The sequence below is a fragment of the Camellia sinensis genome, chromosome 6 (assembly GCF_055761805.1).
Source record: "Camellia sinensis isolate YWXY chromosome 6, ASM5576180v1, whole genome shotgun sequence".
Lineage (NCBI taxonomy): Eukaryota > Viridiplantae > Streptophyta > Magnoliopsida > Ericales > Theaceae > Camellia > Camellia sinensis.
This window is the reverse complement of record NC_138966.1, coordinates 156,514,500-156,533,390: the sequence shown is the minus strand read 5'-3', so window position 1 is coordinate 156,533,390 and position 18,891 is coordinate 156,514,500. Positions and strand designations below refer to the sequence as shown.

Below are 18,891 nucleotides of genomic sequence, written 5' to 3'. Positions count from 1 at the left end.
TTCAAGTAGATAATGGAAATGGATGAAAATTTTAAATTAATGGCAATTTAAAATTTTTGAAGTTTGAAAACTATTTTAAAAAGATACTTATAATAAATTTTTTTTGTTAGAAATTGATTATAAACTAATTATAATCAACCTTTTATAGAAGAAAAGGGTAAATTATAATCCGATAAGTGGATTATAAACCACCTCCCAAAACAACCTAAATTAATTTGTTTAAGTGTCAAAACTTTAAATTTTTAGCAAGTGTACTACTAAAAGATTGTGCGCGAGAGTACAAACTCGACGTTGGAGGGAGGGGGCGGGAGGGCGAGGCGTGACCAGGGCACCGTAAATACTCGTTCACACGAGCGAGTCGACACAATCCCTACTTCAGATCAGAGAAACCAATACTCCATAACCATAGTCCAAAACCAAAGCTAAAGCCATGTGGAGAAGACTCTCTACACAGCTCCACCGCTTCTTCGCCGCCGCCGCCAACATCTCTTCTCCCTGGCGGTCTCCGTCGCCGTTTCGGCCATCCACCATACTCTATTCTCGCTCCGTCGCTTCCAATTACGGTACAAAGGTTAGTTAGGGCTTTGTTTAAAGTTTATTTTGCTGTTAATTGCTTTTTCCGGTAGTCAATTTGGTTTAAATGATTGATTGATTTGATCTAGAGATACTGCGATTATCTGATTCTAATATAAACATTCAATTATGTTATTAAAAGAAAGAAACTGAAGGATAATTTCCTGGAAATCTCGCATAGCTACAACAATATGATCTGATATTATTAGACTCTACAAATTGTTTGATAAAGTTATGGATTCTGATATGTAACACACACCCACAAAGCTCAGTGGGTCTTGTATCCACCGTCCACACTAATATAGCAATAAGCATTTCCGAGGCCTCAATATTTAGATTCAATATTTTGCTTTTTGATGGCCCGAGAGAGTAAACTTGGGACTGAGAATGATGGGTTGAGCAGCGGTCATCTAGGCACCCACCCCAATAGCCATCCGGGAAACATTATGGAGAAAGAGAGTTGAAATGGCTAAGAAATAAATCTAATTCATTGGATAATTTTAGATAACATAAAATATGTTGTTGACCATTGTCCATTGAAGATCAGTTGGGCTATGTACAAATTGGGAGACCTGATCTACTGAAAAGGAGATTTTTGGTTTAGTGTGAGAGAGATATTGAAGAGTGCCAATGGTCCGTTGAAACTCAATTGGAAGGGTTCCCAACAAGGGCAGAGGGAGGTGGTGATCAGGGTGGGCCTTAACACATTAAATTTTTCTTTTATAAAATTCATCATATATATATAGGGTATATATATATAGTGTTATAATCTTCTTAATCCCACATGTATCATACAATCTTCTTATACATGTAGTGTGTGTGTGTGTTTGTTCCCTGAAACACTGAAAGACACTAATGCTCTCTTTACCCATAACTCAGGTATCATCTGTCTTGAAACGTTAAGAGACTCTATTATTCTACTGATGGTCCATTTTCTTCTTAATTCAGTTCTCCTCCATTTCCTCCTATGCCTTTAAATTTTTTATTTTTTGGTTTTACGGTAATTTTTATTTTATTTTATTTTTTTTTCCTTTTGGCTATTTCTCTATTTGCTTCAAAACCAATGGATTCCCTTTGATTGAACACATTAATGTGTGTTTGGGAGGAGAAAGATTGAGAACGTACCTAACGTTTGGCATAGTGCACAAAATGGTTGCCTCGAGACTTGAATCCCTAATATCAAGATTATTGGGCCAAGATTTCCTTTGTTTGAATTGTTTCTTTTCTATTCATGTTTCTCTAATTTTCAAAGGACTTACAGTCAAATAAACTACTTAGGATAACATAGCCATCTGATTCTAGATTTCTTGGATCCTTAATCATAAAATTGTAAACAAAAATGCTTGCATTGTTAAACTCCACTTAGAAAACCAAAAAAAAGGATTTTCTTGAAATTTTAAGCCACAAGTGTGTGGTTTTATCTTTAGAGAAAATAAATTTTGACGGCCATATAAATGACACTAATATTTTTTCTTTAATTGTTGGTAGGCAGCTGGATCCTTTAACCACCATGGGATGCAATACTCAACTACTGTTCCAAATGATCCGGACATACACAAGTACTTCAGACCCACTAATAAGCTTGAGAGTTCTGGCCTTTCTTTGAAGGATATTGTAGAGCAGGTAGACACGAGTCATCTGTACCTTCTGTATTAGAGATACTGAGCCTCAAGTATTCTCTCTTTTAATTATCAAGCAAAAAAATTAAGTTGTTTATTTGTTAAGAGTCTGTTTTTATCAATTGCTTTTAGCTTTTAGCGTAGGATGTCAAGGACAACCCAGTGATGCTTTACATGAAAGGGGTGCCTGATCTTCCCCGATGTGGATTCAGCTCACTATCTGTAAGAGTGTTGAAGGAATATAGTAAGTGTTCTCTTTCTTAGTTTTACGACTATTTTTGTACATTCCATTCCTTGGTTCAGTTCAGCAACGGTATCTTTTAAATAAGCTTGGATAATTTATGTGGTCCATAATGAGTATTTGGTTTAGTCATGCCTGGAAAATGAAAATTGAAGTGCATTATATTTGCAGTTGAATAAATGTGCGAGGCTATATAGTTATAGATGACCATTTGGTTTGCTTAAAAGTTTAAATAGGTAAGGACAAGAAGGTGACACAATAGAAGCATTAAATGAGTCGCTGACTTAAGTTATATGTGATAGCTGGGGTTACATTTGGGCGTCCTGTTTGTTGAACTTTGATCTGACCTTGCACTTTATTGAATTTGAGCTGACCTTGCTCTTTACTGACTTGACTGCTTTAGGTTATTACGGCATTCTTACCATTGATATGCCTTTTGCAGATGTTCATTTGAGTGCCAGAAACATATTGGAAGGTCCTGAGCTTAAGAATGCTGCCAAAGCATACAGGTAACTTGGTGCTTAGTATTATACTATTTAGAACACTCATTTAGAATTGGTATACATCTACAGAGCATTAAGAGCCTCTTGCTCATATACAAGGCACCCTCCCATTGGCACTTCTTAGTAACACAAGATGTACTCAAATTACGGTGATAATTAACATTTGTTGTACCTGAATATCCTTCACCTTGTGGTTGGCCTTACTGGCACCATATCATCTCCAACTCAAACAAGGGATTGTCGAGTGGCAATCCGTACTGGTGCGTGTCATCGTCCAAAATAAACTATTGGGGTTGTGAGTCTAGCTTAAGCAGGGGCATAGAAACCACCAAGTATGTTATCTTGGCTAGCTAACATGCTCAATGCCTTAGCTTTTAGCCATGGCACCACAAGATGAACCAAGATAGGGCATCCCAAGGCGTGGCCAGAGCACCACATAATTGTGTCGAGATTTCGAGGCATCCCTGCTCGACTAACTGTGCTCGGTAGCAACATGGCTCTGTATCCCATTTGGCTTGACTGAGGGGTCCTCTGCTAGACCGTGACCCTACTATGTCTCGTCTCCTCTTTCTCTGTAAAGCTGTCTCCTACTGATCAAGACATCTCCAACACCATCATCCAATACCTTGATGACCTAAGTTCAGTGTTAGGCCTTGGGATCTTTGCTTGGGGCATCATTGGAGGTATGTGGCTTAGAGGCTAGAGTTAGGGATTCATTTTGGTGCCTTCCCATCCCCCTACCTCGAGGGTGTCTGCACCTTGATCAGTCTTAGAGAGACAGGTGCTCTAATCAAGACATGATATTTTGGAAATTGTATCATATGCAACATTGAAGCCCCCCGTCATGCCTACATTGTTGCTCTTATGATACAAATCCTGAGATTTGATCTTAGCAGGAATGGCAACGGGCCGGGCCGGGGATCACACTCCCGGTCCCTGATCCCCGAAGATACAAATGTCCCCGTCCCCGCCTCCGATCCCTGGCGGGGAACCCATCACCGCCCCCGCCCCCTAACGGGGATCGGGTTTCCCCGACCCTGAACAACCCCCGGCCATTTTTTTTTTTTTTTTGGAAAATTGCTTTGAAGCTGGAGGATAAAAAAGAAGAAGATCAACATGGAGAAAGAAAGAGATCAACACCAACAGATCATCATCATCATGTATCATCATCAACAACAGATAACAAAAAAAAAAAAAAAACCAAAAAAAAAAAAAAAAACATATTATCATCATTATAGATCTCAAGATCTGAGTTTCAATCTATAATATATATACATATATATGTGTGTGTATAACACAGAGAAAGAAAGAGGGATAGAGATCGGCGCTGTGAAGAGGAGATCGGCGGAGGAGGGGGGCGGAGGAGATCGGCGATGGAGGGCGGAGGAGGAGATTAGCGAAGGAGTAGGTAGAGGAGATCAGCGCTGTGAAGAGGACGGCTCTCTTCTCTCGGCGGAGGAGATGGGCGACGGCGGAGGATTGGCTCCCTCCCTCCCTCCCTCTCACTTCATTTTTCTCACGCCAACAGCAGCAAAGTGATTGTGTGTGCCAACATAAAGACATGCATATATATATATATATATATACACAGGGGTAAAGTAGTAATTTTATTTCGGGGAGAAGCGGGGTTGTGGTCGGGCCGGGGGTCGGGGCCGGGGCCGGGGCTAGGGACGGGGTTGGGAAATGTATTATCATCCCCGGCCCGAAAGTCATCGGGGATTCATTTTTAAATACTCTCCCCCGCCCGTCGAGAGTATTTTTCAGAGAAAAACCGCTCGAATCGGGATCGGGGAGGCGGGTCCCCGTCGGGCTGGGTTTAAATTGCTATCCCTAGATCTTAGGATGTAGAGGTGGTTGGGATACCTCATTCTTGTTGAAACAAGGAGGGTCAGCTACCTCTCCAGGAGTGAGTTGGCCTCCATGGTTTGACCATCCTATATAAGGAGGCCTCTATGCAGACGTTGAAGCATCACTGCCATTATCAACCATCTTTACCATCTCTGGTATACAGCAAGACCTCTGCACCGCCCTCCTTTCTCTCTTCTAAGGCTTCTTGATCTCTCACCTCCTCCCTCACTGGTGATTACCTTGACATCTCAGTACCCGCGTTCTTCCAAAAAGGCCATCTATAGGCCACCTCAACAAATACCACCCACAACATTTTTGTTTATAATTGGGATGTTTGGGTTTGCACCAGGGACAATGTTTGTAATAAGTTGGGATCTTAGTTTACATGTTTTGTTTACATTCAAGGTGTATGATTGCATGTTTTCTTAATTCAAACTGTGTTTTTTGGCAATTGTCCTTGTGCTATAGAACTAGAAGTAGCTGATGTTACTGAATATTCTCTTACTGGAAACAATGTATTTTTTGTTTTTGATATTGTTTTTGTTCTTGTTTTATTTTGATTTGGTTTTGTTTTCTAAGTTGTGTTGAGGCAGAAAATTCGTTCCAAGAAGCATGATATTGGAATCAGAGAGTATATCCATTTTCGTTTAACATACTGTGGCAGCAATTCAAAGAATTTCCTTAGGCGGCATTTGAATAGCATTCATTTCAAGTGGATTTAGAAATTACTTAATTGAATGATCCTTATCCAGCAGTGGCTAAGAATACATGGCCACAGCAGCATATGTTCAGAAGCCCGTTAATTGATCAAATTTCCTTTATTTTAACTTTCAATATTTAGGCTTTGTTTGGAAATTGGTTATTTTAGTTGGTTTTTTTGGCTTTTTACGAAACGACGTGTGAAAAAGTTGAGAGAGATGTGATTGGGTGATTTGTTTTCAAAAGATACATGAAATATAAATGGTTGAGATTCAGGTATATGAAATATTTTTTTCAAAAGATAGCTTAGCTTGATAGACATGGCCAAATCTTGAATGAATTTTTTAGGATGCTGTTTATGTCAAATATCCACGATGTTGCCTGTGAATCAGTTACACATGTTTTTGGGATTATTTGTGAAAAGTGCGCTCAATTGTCATATTTTAGTGATACAAATTACTATCAAGAATTTGCAAATGGAATTGCTGTTTAAGCCATGTACTGATCATTACCTACCTAGCAACCCATTTGGTCCAAAGTCGTTGATAAAACATGTAGTTTGTTTGTGCTTGTTTCAATTAGTCGTGTGGTCTATCCTTACAGCAACTGGCCCACATTTCCACAAATATTTATCAAGGGGGAGTTCATCGGAGGATCAGACATCATTCTCAACATGCACCAGGTATTGTCATATCAAATTTGTTTTTCTTCTTAAGCCTGGGATACATCATACATTGTTTTGATGGGTTGGTCAGTCATTTAGACTGGCGAGCTGAAGGAAATGCTTAAAGATACTGCCGCCAACTAGGAGAGATCGGAGTAACTCATGATTATTGGCTATGTATGGTTACGTAAGAGTTTGGAGTTGTCTTTGATGTTTTAATTTCTTTTGTGGTAATATAAGCACGTTAAATTTATGTCCTGTTAACAGACCCTGCTTTAGTGGGAAGTTCAAGCACTGGGTCACTCCTTTTTAAGTATGTTAAACCATAAATAATTGTTGATTTAATCCAACAATGGTTCGCACAAGTATGGATTCAAAAATTGTATATGTATCACATTACTCCATGTAAATTTACACTCAAAATTATATATATTACTGCAGCCCACCTTTTATTTTGGTGTATAGTACAATGAAACAACTCAAGCTGGTACAATATTTAGCACAATACACACAGCACAACTAAAGGAAATTATCTTTCTGTCTCTCTTCAAATCTAATAACACATGATCACACTGCTGCTTCTTATTTCTTCAATTCAGAGGACTGCCAAAATTCATGACTGACAGAGGAAGAATCTATCTATCCACTAGTCGTTGCAATTTCAGGGGTACTGACATGCTCAACAATGGCCACATGATGATAATGTTCCTTGCCGTGACCTCCAGGTTTGCCATGGCAATGGTGCCTTTTGCCAGGACTGCCACCTCCGTGACCATGATGTCTCCCACCATGATCGTGACGTCCTCCATGGTGACAACCACCACGGCCACCATGTCCGCGATAACCGTGACTATGCTGATGAATATGATGTCCCCAGCCATGACCGTGGTGTTGGTAAATAAGATGTCCCCAGCCGTGACCGTGATGCCCTCCGACGTGACAAGCTGCACCTCCGTGATGTCCACCGGGGCTGTGGTGTCCTAAGTTGTGAACACCATGATAGAATGGATGATGATGTTCGCCGCACCCAGACATCTTTGTTGTTCAAGTGTTTGTCTAAATCTCTGAAGATTGCTTGGTGAATGAATATTGTGTGAGGGGTGACAATGCTGGGAGCTCAGATATTTATAGGCAAAATGGGCTGAGTGGTCAGTTATGCTTTTACTTGGAGTGTACCTTTTTTTCTTGGGGAGCAAGAGAACGGAGGAGAGAGACTTACAGATATGAACATGTGACCTTTATTCATGTGTTTGTCATAAGTTTATTCGTGTTCTCCAAGAAATAATTATGGGATTGAATGACGATTGGGACTCTTCTCTCCTAACAGTCTTTTTCTTATTGATGAATTCAGACTAGGCGTTAACGTGTGCTATATGGCTAAGTCACCGATATAGATATAGATATAGATATAGACATTGGACATTAACACGTCTGGCGGTTTTTTTTTTTTTAATGTCGGCCCTATTAGGTCTACTGTATGTTAGATTGATTAATCCTTAAGTCACCTTTAAGCAGTGCTTGAATAAATTCTTAAGTTAAATTTATATTCCAATTTATGATTTAAATAAAGTCTTAACATGGATTAATGAGATATAGGAAAGTGAAAGAAAACGTGTTACTTTTTCTCTCTCTAATCTAAATTTAAATTAGAGATTAGAGAGTATTGTGGACTTGTTAGGTTCATCAAGGGGTCTTTTTTTTTTGATTGATTCTAACTGTTTATTTTATAAGATTTTCATGTATTCATGAACAAAATTATGTTAACTTGATAAGTGTAATTTATTTATTTTTTTGTCTCAAAGAAAATAGATGGTCTATTTTGACAAAAATAATGCCACATTTATTAAGTCAATTAATAATTTTTAATAATGTTAGAAATATATTTCAATTAACAATTCTTATAATTTTATTATTTTGTAAGAGAGTAGTCATAAATTTTATCATTTTTTTCTATAATTCCTTTAGAATCTCCCTTGGAAGAGCTTAGCTATTTTACTAACTTGTTCCATTAGCCCAGTTGGCTTCTCGCGGTGTATAACTCACATCTAAATATCTGATTGGGGAATGAGGCAATGCCCATGAAGCTCCGGGGAAAAAGGAAGGCTAAACTGAAGCAGAAGCAAGGGCAGGTCTTGCCTTGAGTTGAACAAAGCGGGTAACTTTTGATTGAGAAGGAAAGTGACCCGAGAAGAAAAGAAAAAATAACTTAAAACCCAAACAAACTAAACAAGTCAAACAAGTGGCAATCTTGTTGTTAACTAATATCTGATTGAGTCTCTCATCCTGAGTATTGCAGCTCGTCCAACTCTGACTGACATCTAAACCTACCTATTAAGACGCTTGGATATGATTAGATACCTGTTCAAGAACAAATAGAAGGATGAAAGTGAATCCGAACTCGTGGATTTCCCAATCCCCTGATTGTTTTGTCTGAATAGAACTCCAGACTAGATAGCACAACCTTGCTCAATTTTTGTTGTGTCCTTATACTATTAAGAACCTTTAGTGAGGGAGTTGGATAAAAAAAACCAATTTTATTATTGTATAGTGAACTAGTTAAGAATTCTATTTTTTTAAAATTAATTTTGTTAAATAAAAAATCCTGACAAAGAAATATATGTAATTTTTTCAAATTATAAGAGATAATCTGTATTTTAAACAAATTTTAAAAAATATATTTATAATTTATTCTAAATTTCATAAAAGAATAGATGTATAAAGTACAAATTATAACATCCTAAAGTTTTAATCGCAACGAACAAAATGAAATATCATGCAAACTATAACATGTGTTCCACCACACGTAGATGAACGCATCTCATGTAGGAATGGCAACGGGGCAGAGCGAAGCCGGGGATCACACTCTTCGTCCCCAATCCTCGACCGTGGAATTCCCCCGTCCTCGGTCCTGATCCCTGACAGGGACCCTATATCCACCCCGCCCCCGCCCCCACCCCCTAACGGGGATCGGGCTTTCCCGACCCCAAAAATTCCTCGATAAAAAAAAAAAAAAAAATCCAACAGACCTGTTCATCAACAACAACAACAACAATAACAACAACAACAACATAGAGAGAGAGAGAGAGAGAGAGAGAGAGATGTGTTCATCATTATCATACAGATCTGTTCATCATCATCACCATTAACAGATTTGATGAGCTCAAATGTAAAAAAATAAAAAAAATCAAATCTAACAGATCTGTTCATTATCATCATCAACAACAACAACATAGAAAGAGAGAGATTTGTTCATCATCATCATCATCATCAATAACAACATAGAGAGAGAGAGAGAGGGGGAAAATTCCAGATCTAGGGCGAAGGCCGCGACGGAGATCTGCGAAGCTTGGCCTCACCGCCGAATGGTGTCACTGCAACTGCCGCAAACAGTGGTGATGGTGGCGGTGATTCGGCAAGCTTAGCTTCATCATCGTTGGAGAGGAAAAAGTGACGGTGGAGTTGTGGTGGCTTAATTGGCGGTCGGAGATAGTGACGGAGGTCGAGAAAAGTGAACTCAGATCTCGGCGGTGATGGGAGGAGGGAGATAAGGGAGATGAGGGAGATCGGCGGAGGGTTTTAGAAATAGAGAGATAGAGAGAGATGAGAGGCGGTGATGAGTGAGTGTGAGGTTCAGCCTGTGTGAGTAAAAGGGCTGGTTTATATATATAGAGGGGTAAAATAGTAATTTTACTTCAGGGAAACTCGGGGCTAGGGATGGGGATGGGCTGGGGCTTGAACACTGATCATCGTTCCCGGCCCGAAATTGATCGGGGATTTAATTTCGAATACCATCTCCTTCTGCACAAGGGTATTTTTCGGAAAAAAACCATTCTAATCGGGGGTCGGGGGATCGGGTCCTCGTCGGGCTGGGTTCAAATTGCCATCCCTAATCCGATGTGTGCAACTTGCGCACAACCTAATGGACAAACTTCAAAGGGTAAATACCTCTGCAAAATGAAAACAATTGAAAAAGACTTTATGGATTAAAATTAGAGTTTTGCTATATTTCTCTATTTCAACTGTGTTGAAATTCAACACCTTTAATTATATTTCTAATGATATAATAAGTAAAGTCTTCAATAATTAAATATGTGACAAATTAAAAATTGATACCTATTATTCTACTAGGGTGAATTTGTGACGGTTTATTAGGGGTCTTAAATACCTTCCAAACTAAATGGATACTGTGAGAGGCTAAAATAAGTCCAGCCCAAGCAGGACCGGAATTCCTAGATAGGATGATAGGCAGGACCAGAATTCTTGGGCATGATGATACAGTGCAAAGACAACTTTACAAGAAGGAAAGAGATTCAGCCCTCGATGGACTGAGTCTAGTGTGGGGGTCTAAGATTGGGAGTCTAGGACCAAGATGGATCATGAGAGTCTGAGGACAGAATCAAGGCAGTTGGAAGTAGGGATGGCAATTTGAACCCGACCCGACGGGGACCTGATCTCCTGACCCCGATTAGAATGGTTTTTTCCCGAAAAATACCCCCGTGGAGACGGGAATGGTATTCGAAATTAAATCCCTGATCAGTTTTGGGCTGGGGGCGGTGATCAATGTTCAAGCCTCGGCCCGTTCCCGTCCCTGGCCCCGAATTTCTCCAAAGTAAAATTACCATTTTACCCCTCTCTCTCTATATATATATAAACCAACCCTTTCACTCACACAGGTTGAACCTCACACTCACTCATCACCTCCTCTCATCTCTCTCTGTCTCTTTCTCTCTAAAACCCTCCGCCGATCTCCATCCTCCCACCGCCGATCTCCCTCCTCTCTCTCTTCCCATCACCGCCGAGATTTGAGTTCACTTTTCCCAACCTCCGTCACTATCTCCGACCACCGATTGAGCCACCACAACTCCACCGTCTTTTTTTCTTCTCCACAACATTACTCTATGAAAATTTACACTCAAATTATATATATTACTGCAGTCCACCTTTAACGAAACAACTCAAGCTGGTTTAATATTTAGCACAATACACTGACTACACCAAAGGAAATTATGTCTCTCTCCAAATATAGTAATACATGAACACACTGTTGCTTCTTCAATTCAGAGGACTGTTAAAATTCTCAACTAGAAGAATCTATCTATCCACTTGTTGTCGCAATTTCAGGGGCACTGACATGCTCAACAATGACCGCATGATGATAATGTCCCTTGCTGTTACCTCCACGTCCGCCATTGAAATGATGCCTTTTGCCAGGATTGCCACCACTTTGACCATGATGTCTCCCACCATGACTGTGACATCCTCCATGGCGACCACTACGGCCACCACGTCCATGATGTTCACCGTGAACATGTTGATGAATATGATGTCCCCAACTGTGACCGTGGTCTTGATAAATTAGATGTCCCCAGTCATGACCATGATGTCCTCCACCATGACACCACTGTCATGTTCGTTATGTCCACTGGGGCAATGGTGTCTTAAGTTGTGAACACACTGACCAAATGGATGGTGTTCGCTGTAAGAATTTGTTCTTAATTAGGTTGTCATTGACTATATTTTGTTTGGTTTATGAAAAACGGGTTGAACGTGATTCAGATAAATTGACTGGTATGAGCCCCAAATTATTATTGTGATCCATAAAGTTTTGGGCCATGCTCCATCTTAGTGTATATATTATTTTATATGTGGATATGTGATATGGAGGTGTAAGGCCTGTTTAAGTTATTTGAGTTCCTTAATGGGAGGGCCCAGTAATTGTTTTATTTAGGCCTAGTCCCCTTTCGTATCCTTATTAGGATTTACATATATCTATATATATGTAGATCAAAGGGTTGTCAGCCCCATTGGAAAGACAACAAAAAAATTAGGAAAAGGAGGGGAAGAGCTGGTGCTAAGGTTTTCCAATTATGAATGCCATATTCTTTCAAGGAAGTAAAACTCAAGACAATAATATGATTTTTGGTAGGCATGAAGTACTCAACAAACCCTACAAAATGAACGATTTGAATCATAAAAATAAGGTCATAATACACCTCAAATGAAGGCACCACAGTCATTGCTGTGCTACGCACAGCAGTGACCCCTTATCCGTATTTATATTTTGATCTTAAATTTTTAACAATGAATTTGATAAATTATATTTTTATCTCATCATTAATTGCACTATATTATGAAAATACAAAATCTTACAAACCTGACTCCCAATATGCAGTTAAGAAACGTAAAATGCAAAACATCTTAGAGTTACAAAGTGAACTAACTATACTTTAATAGTTAATATAATAGTTAATATAGTGGTTTGTATGCATTTAAAATTGAGAATAAAATTTTAATTAATTTATTATTGACAAATGTATCGTAAGTTTTAATAATAAAAAAATAGACAAATGTATTTATTTTTTATTTTTATTTTTCAAATTGTAAAAACAATAAGGATCAACAAGGTAGGATTCTTTAGTTAAAGATAAAAATTGATAGCAGCAGAAGCAGCAAAATTAAAAGGATGTTGAACATTACCCATTAGCAACATTTTGCAAATCCCAGCCTGATAATTTAGCAGCTTCAGAGAGGGCAGCTCTCCACCCATCCACCTTCTCCATCTCATCCACATTACGCTTTTCGTGTCTTCCAAATGCTTCTCCAAAACACCCTGTTTGATGTCGTACGTCAGACGGATCAACATCGTAGAATATTGGGAGAAGTAATTACCCAAGTGTTCTCTTGCAGTCAATGATCTTCACGAGCTCATCAAGGCACCATCTCGAAGAAGCATAGATTATGGAGAAAACAACAATGGAGATCCTCGATTCTTCGATTGATTTTAGCAACTCCGAAGAAATGACTCGTCCTCTTGGGAGTTCATCGTCATCCCTGAAGGTGTGAATTCCAGCTTGAACCAAAGCAGCGTAGCGTAGAGATGATCGGTAAAGGTTTTGCGAGTATCTTCATCTCTGAAACTCAAGAACGCGTCATAGCTCCAGCGAGGTGGTGCTGAAGAAGATGAAGAAGCAGAGTCATCTTGGGGTCTTTTAGCAGCCATGGATTAATAACCTAAGATTATAGATCAAATGTATTGCAGCGAGGAATACAAAAGTGAGAGTGGTGAAAAGCGTTAAAAAAAATATCATATCTGATGGGCTTTTGATCTTAAATGTCATATTATAACCAATCCAGACTTTAATTAATTAAGATTTACTTACAAGTAAGTTTATGCCATATAAATTCAATCTCAATCACATAGACTTAAATCTCTTAAATATATGGATGGAATGCTGGAGAGTTGAAAAATAAATTTAAAAAAACTTAGGGAAAAAGATTAATTACACAAACACATGCTCTTTTTAAAACCATAAATTAATGGTGTCAATTTTAAATTAGACATTTATATAATTTTTTTAATTAAGCAATTTCGGCCAGTTTAAAAAGCAGTTATTTCAATGATTTTTTTTTGTTGTTGGACTTTTTACCTAAAATATGAGTTAATAAAATAAAGAAAAAAACACCAATAAATCCCAAGTTAAGAACTTGTGAACTAGTTAGTCCTATGTTTTATCTTTCAAACTCATAAGTCCCATTTCAATATTAATGACCTATTTGTACACAATTTAAGCACGTGTGGTCCAAATATTAGGAGTGTATGGGGCTTTTTTACTCTAATTTTTTTTTTTACTCCTTATCTGCACCAAAGATTGTTTTTATTAAAAAAAAAATTGACATAGAGAAATACTTGCAACTTTATTTCAGAAGGAGAAAATATTTATAGATTACATGTTAGTTCTGAGTAGGCTTTATAGATTTTTTGCGCTTAATTTCTCTCTATAGCTTTTCATGAGCCTCCCGAACTTGAATTTCTTTATTTTCGACTTCTATGAGTTTGGGCATTTTAGCGGTTGCATAATATTGAACCGCATTCTCCAACTGTGCATTTTTTTGTTCTAGACTTATCTTTGCCTGACGAGTTTCAGCAAGTTGTTGTCTTAAATAGATCACTTATTCTTTCAATCACTAATTCTCTTGGTTTCTTGCTTGTAGTCGTTGAGTAATATTGGAAACCGCAGTTATAGTCTGTGTACTAAGAGCCATGGTATTATTAATAGCATCGGTATTATTATGATTACCAAATACACTAGGACTCTCAGTTACTGGAATAACGTGCGAATGCACTATTGATAACCTTTCGTTTGCCTGAATTTCAAGCACCTCATTCAAGTCAGAACCATTAATAGCCAAGGTAAGAAATGATATGATTACACAGATGGTAAGCAATTTTTTTTCCCTAGAACACTTGAAGGATTTGTATCTCTACGTATCATTTTTGTCGCTTTTCTTGTTTGTCAACATTTTAGGCGCCGCTTCACGATTTTTTTTAGGCGAATCTCGATAATGATCACGGGGGGAGAAATAAAATAAAAAAAATATATTTTTTCTTTTGTCTAGTCAGATTATTTGCTATATCTCTAAATCATTGATCAAATGTGTTTACATGATTTTTGTTTTGGGTACTGAAAATTTTCATTTTCTATCAAAATTCATATATCAATATTTTATTTTGATGATGTCTAAGGAGGATAAGAAATATGATTTTTATATAAATTATTTGACAAAGAATTTGTTACAACAAGGGAGTAAATATAATACAAATAAATGTCTGTTTTATGTTTGTTGAATATTTTTTTGTTGCATTTATTCATGTAAAATTTTGTGTCAAATTCATGCTTGTATTGCCATCATAAAAAATGAAAAGATTGTTAATCATGTAATTTAATTTTGATGATGCCTAAAATATTATGGGGTAATTTATGATTTTTAATATACATATTTTACATTATTTGACACAAAATATTATCTATTTAAAATATATGTTGTATCATGTATTTATTATAAATATTACTTAAATAGAATTTACTGTGCATCACATATTTTTTAATAGAAAAGTTACTGTGCAAGTTTCTGTGTAACATTTGAAATTCATTAAATTTGAAAGAAAATCAACATATCACTATTCATCGAAGGTGACCTGGCCAATATTTTCAAAGGAATGTTACTCCGCGTGCTACAAAGTCAAGATGAGGAGCGTCTGCCCAACGGATATAATTTTGTGTATAAATAGAGGTATTTTGGTTGAAGTAAAATATGAAGTGAAGAAGAGAAAAATCTATGATATTGTTGAAATATTCTCAAATATTGTATTGTACTTCATTGAGTTGTATTTTCTGTGAGAAAATTTGTTGAGAATTTGAGCAAAAATAGTAAAAGGGTGTTCACACCCTTCTTATTATTCTTGTAAAAGAGAGAGTTTTTGTGAGTGATTATTTGGGATAAAATCACTTGGGTTAGTTGAGACTAGTAGGCATCAGATTCAAAACTAGTCGGGTTATTTTTTTGAGTGATTTTTGGGATAAAATCACTTGGGTTAGGTGTGACTAGGCACCAGATTCTAAACTAATCAGAGTAATCGGGATTGGTTACTCGTCGTAAAGGTTCACTAGCACGCTTGAAACTAGTGGTGTATTACTATTTGAAGAATAGTGGAGAAATTTTTGAGAAGGATACTTGGGAAGTAGACGTAGGCCCGGCATGCCGAACCACCATAAATCGCTGTGTTTGATTTTCTGTCCCTATCTCTTTTACTTATATTGATGTTTATTGCTTTGTTATTTTATTTGTTAAAATTCAAATATTTTGATTACTATCATTAATATTGTGAAATTATTTTTAATACATTCACTCTTATCTTGGGTTGCCTACCTGGGATAACAAGCTCTTTAGTGTACTTTTACCAAATGTGACAACGTGGCTGATATAATGTGATACTCTAAAAATACTAAAACCTCCTTAGTGTACTTTTTTTTCCAAATGTAACATGTGACACTCCAACGTGGCATGGATGATGTGATACTAAAAAACTGCTTAGTGTATTTTTTTTTTCTAAATGTGACACTCCAATGTGACGGGAAAATGAGTCATTACACATCCAAAAGGATTAAATAGATCACAAGAAAAAAATATGGGACTATATAGATCACTAAGTTCAAAATATGGAATTTATTGGTCACTCCCCCTATATTTTTAGGGAAATTCTAACCTACACACTTTGAAAGATGGTGCACCATGTGCATTCATAATTATGTCATTTTTTTCTTTAATTATGACTAATTTTTTCTTTGATTATAATATTATTTTAGTGATGCTACATATTATGTTTAACAATAGTGATACAAAGCCCTAGAGGAGGAGCTCTAATCACAGCTCTACATTGCTGGCAGGCAAAAGAGAATTTGAAATCCATTTGCATATGCAGTGCGTGAAACACATGAATTGTGTAAAAAAAAAAAAAAACTTTACTTGTTTTTGGTTTTTCAAAAATACTTTTTAGAAAATTCTCCTTTATTGTTTTCCGTGTTTTTTTTTTGTTTTTACTAATTTTTTTTAATATTTTAAGTAATTTTTTAAAAAAATTTTAGACACACCCAACATAAGAGTATTGCTATTAGCACCTTGTGAATTATTTTGGACCCCTTAATTTTTTTTATTACAATAATAATCTCAAATAAAATTACTAAAAAGGATACCATTAAATTTGGGACACCCTATCTCATAATTAAACTAACACACCACTGCTTCATGAATTAGGGTTTATGAGAGCACTCACCCCCATCATCACCTATCCATCTTCCCCAAATCTCACCTTCAAAACTTACCCACCCTCAAAACCTTGAAAACCCTTTGGCGACAATATTTCGACGATAACAGTCGCAACCATTTGATTACCCACACTTCTCCGGCAATCATAATAAGTGGAACTTTTTTCAGCAACCACAACTCCATGAGATGAGAGGAGTGCAACAATAAAAATTCAAAGGAAGTTCATAGCTTTGATGGTGTTCTTAACTTAGAGGAGATTGGCTTTGTAAGCGTAAATTTCTAAAAAAAATGGCAAAAATAATAAAATATGTTCGTCATTTTTTCGGGACTAAACTCCGAACATATGACCGAAATTCGAGAATATAGGCCCAAACATTGTTTATTTGTTTCGGAACCAATAACCGAACATTTATTATTTGTTCAGGAACTAGTAACCGAACATTAATCACCGAAGAAAAGGATAAGGCGATAGAGAGAAAGAGAGAGCAGAGACAATAATCACACTTGACTCTTCTTCTTTTTCTTCTTCGTGGGTTTTGTTAGGGTTTTTGAAAGAGAGATTTTTTTGGGGTGTGGGGGGTGTGCATTCGATTAAATGAGTGGAATGTTTTCACAAGGATAATTTTGGTATTATTTGGGGGGAAGAAAAGAAATTTTAAAGGTTTCAAAATTTATAAGTGGAGATCCAAAGAAATAGAGAGTCAAAAATAATAGATTGGGTGCTAATAGCACCACTCCTAACATAAATACACATAAACAGTATAATTTTTGTGAAAAAAATCTTTTAAAAATTCACTAAATACCAAAAATATAAAAAGTACGAGAATTCAGTATATTTTTATATTTTTATGTATTTATTAATTTTTAAAATTATTTTTTCACAATTTTTTTACTTTTTAGATACATCTAAGTAAGATGCATGAAAAAAAGTAAAAAAAATACTTAAAAATTTAAAAATATTCATTAAAAATTAAAAAAAAAACAAGAAAAAAAAAACAACTCAATTTTCAAAAAATTTAATCCAAAACACTCAAACCAAACACACACACGTTATAAAAATCGGCACAAAACATCTCAAATCTGAAACAAGGATTTTTCTATGATACATGAAGGTGGTTTTCATGTACCATACATAAATAAATTTGGACTATTAGATCTAAAAGTAAAATAAATCTAACCATTGATTGGTAATAATTAAAACCAGGTTAAGAAATCTAGGTAGTTTCGTAAAAAATAAGGTGGTTTTGAAACTAAAAAGTGGTTTTCAACTTATCACAATAATTAAGTACACTTAGTCGATATGATTATACTTACTATTTATAATAACTATACTTATCATTCAATTATTAATACAATACACTTAACTTGCTATTTATGTAACAGGTAAACTTAAGAAATTAAGTTATAATAAATCTTCAAAACCTCTAAAACAAATATAAAATTTATAAAATAGAATTTAAGAAAAAAATATACAAAATAAATGTGAATTTTATACATTTTATTATAATTTGTTACATTTTATGAAATATGATTATTTATTTATTTATTTATCTACTTAATGGCAATAAATGAAACCTAGTTTCCTTTTCATTTACCACACTTGAAAATAATAAATGCAGTTAATGAAGAAATATAATTAATAAAATATAGGAAAATTTAAAATTTATTTGAGGATTCCATGAACAAAAATTTATGTTTATTTTTAAAATTTTTGAATATTTGAAGATTTGAAGATAAGATTGTTGAATAATAAGTAGAGTCTCATTGAGTAGTAAGTGTGGTTTAAATGAGTGGTAAGTAAGTCCAATAAAATAGTAAGTATGGTTTAAATGAGTGGTTTCCAACTTACTACAACAACTAAACACACTTACTACTTGATATGGTTGTACTTACTATTCCACATAACTACACTTACCATTCAAACATTACTAAAATGCAGCTAACCTCTAAAATAAATATAAAATTTATAAAATAGAATGTAAAAAAAAAAAATTGTACAAAATAAATATGAAATTTATAAATTTTATTATAATTTTTTTACATTTTATGGAATATGATTTTTTTTATTTATCTACTTAATGGCAATAAATGAAACTAGTATCTTTTTCATCTACCGCAATAAATGCAATTAATGAGAAA

General features: G+C 35.9%; 1 protein-coding gene across 10 annotated transcripts in view; it reads left to right on the top strand.

Annotated features, from left to right (window-relative positions):
• Nucleotides 1–212: 212 nt before the first annotated feature.
• Nucleotides 213–18,891, top strand: part of LOC114275497 (monothiol glutaredoxin-S15, mitochondrial) — a 54,380-nt gene continuing 35,701 nt past the window's right edge. Inside the window, exons 1-6 of one of the 10 annotated variants that reach the window (XM_082872781.1) lie at nucleotides 213–571; nucleotides 2,062–2,196; nucleotides 2,337–2,436; nucleotides 2,876–2,942; nucleotides 6,087–6,165; nucleotides 6,747–7,485. In XM_082872781.1, coding sequence (XP_082728907.1) covers nucleotides 431–571; nucleotides 2,062–2,196; nucleotides 2,337–2,436; nucleotides 2,876–2,942; nucleotides 6,087–6,165; nucleotides 6,747–6,770 — 546 coding nt within the window. In that variant the 5' untranslated portion in view covers nucleotides 213–430 and the 3' untranslated portion in view covers nucleotides 6,771–7,485. Of the gene's footprint in view, nucleotides 572–2,061; nucleotides 2,197–2,324; nucleotides 2,437–2,875; nucleotides 2,943–5,363; nucleotides 5,793–6,086; nucleotides 6,166–6,746; nucleotides 7,486–18,891 lie in introns of those variants that run through there. The other 9 variants (XM_082872782.1, XM_082872778.1, XM_082872783.1 and 6 more) reach the window with 9 other exon arrangements.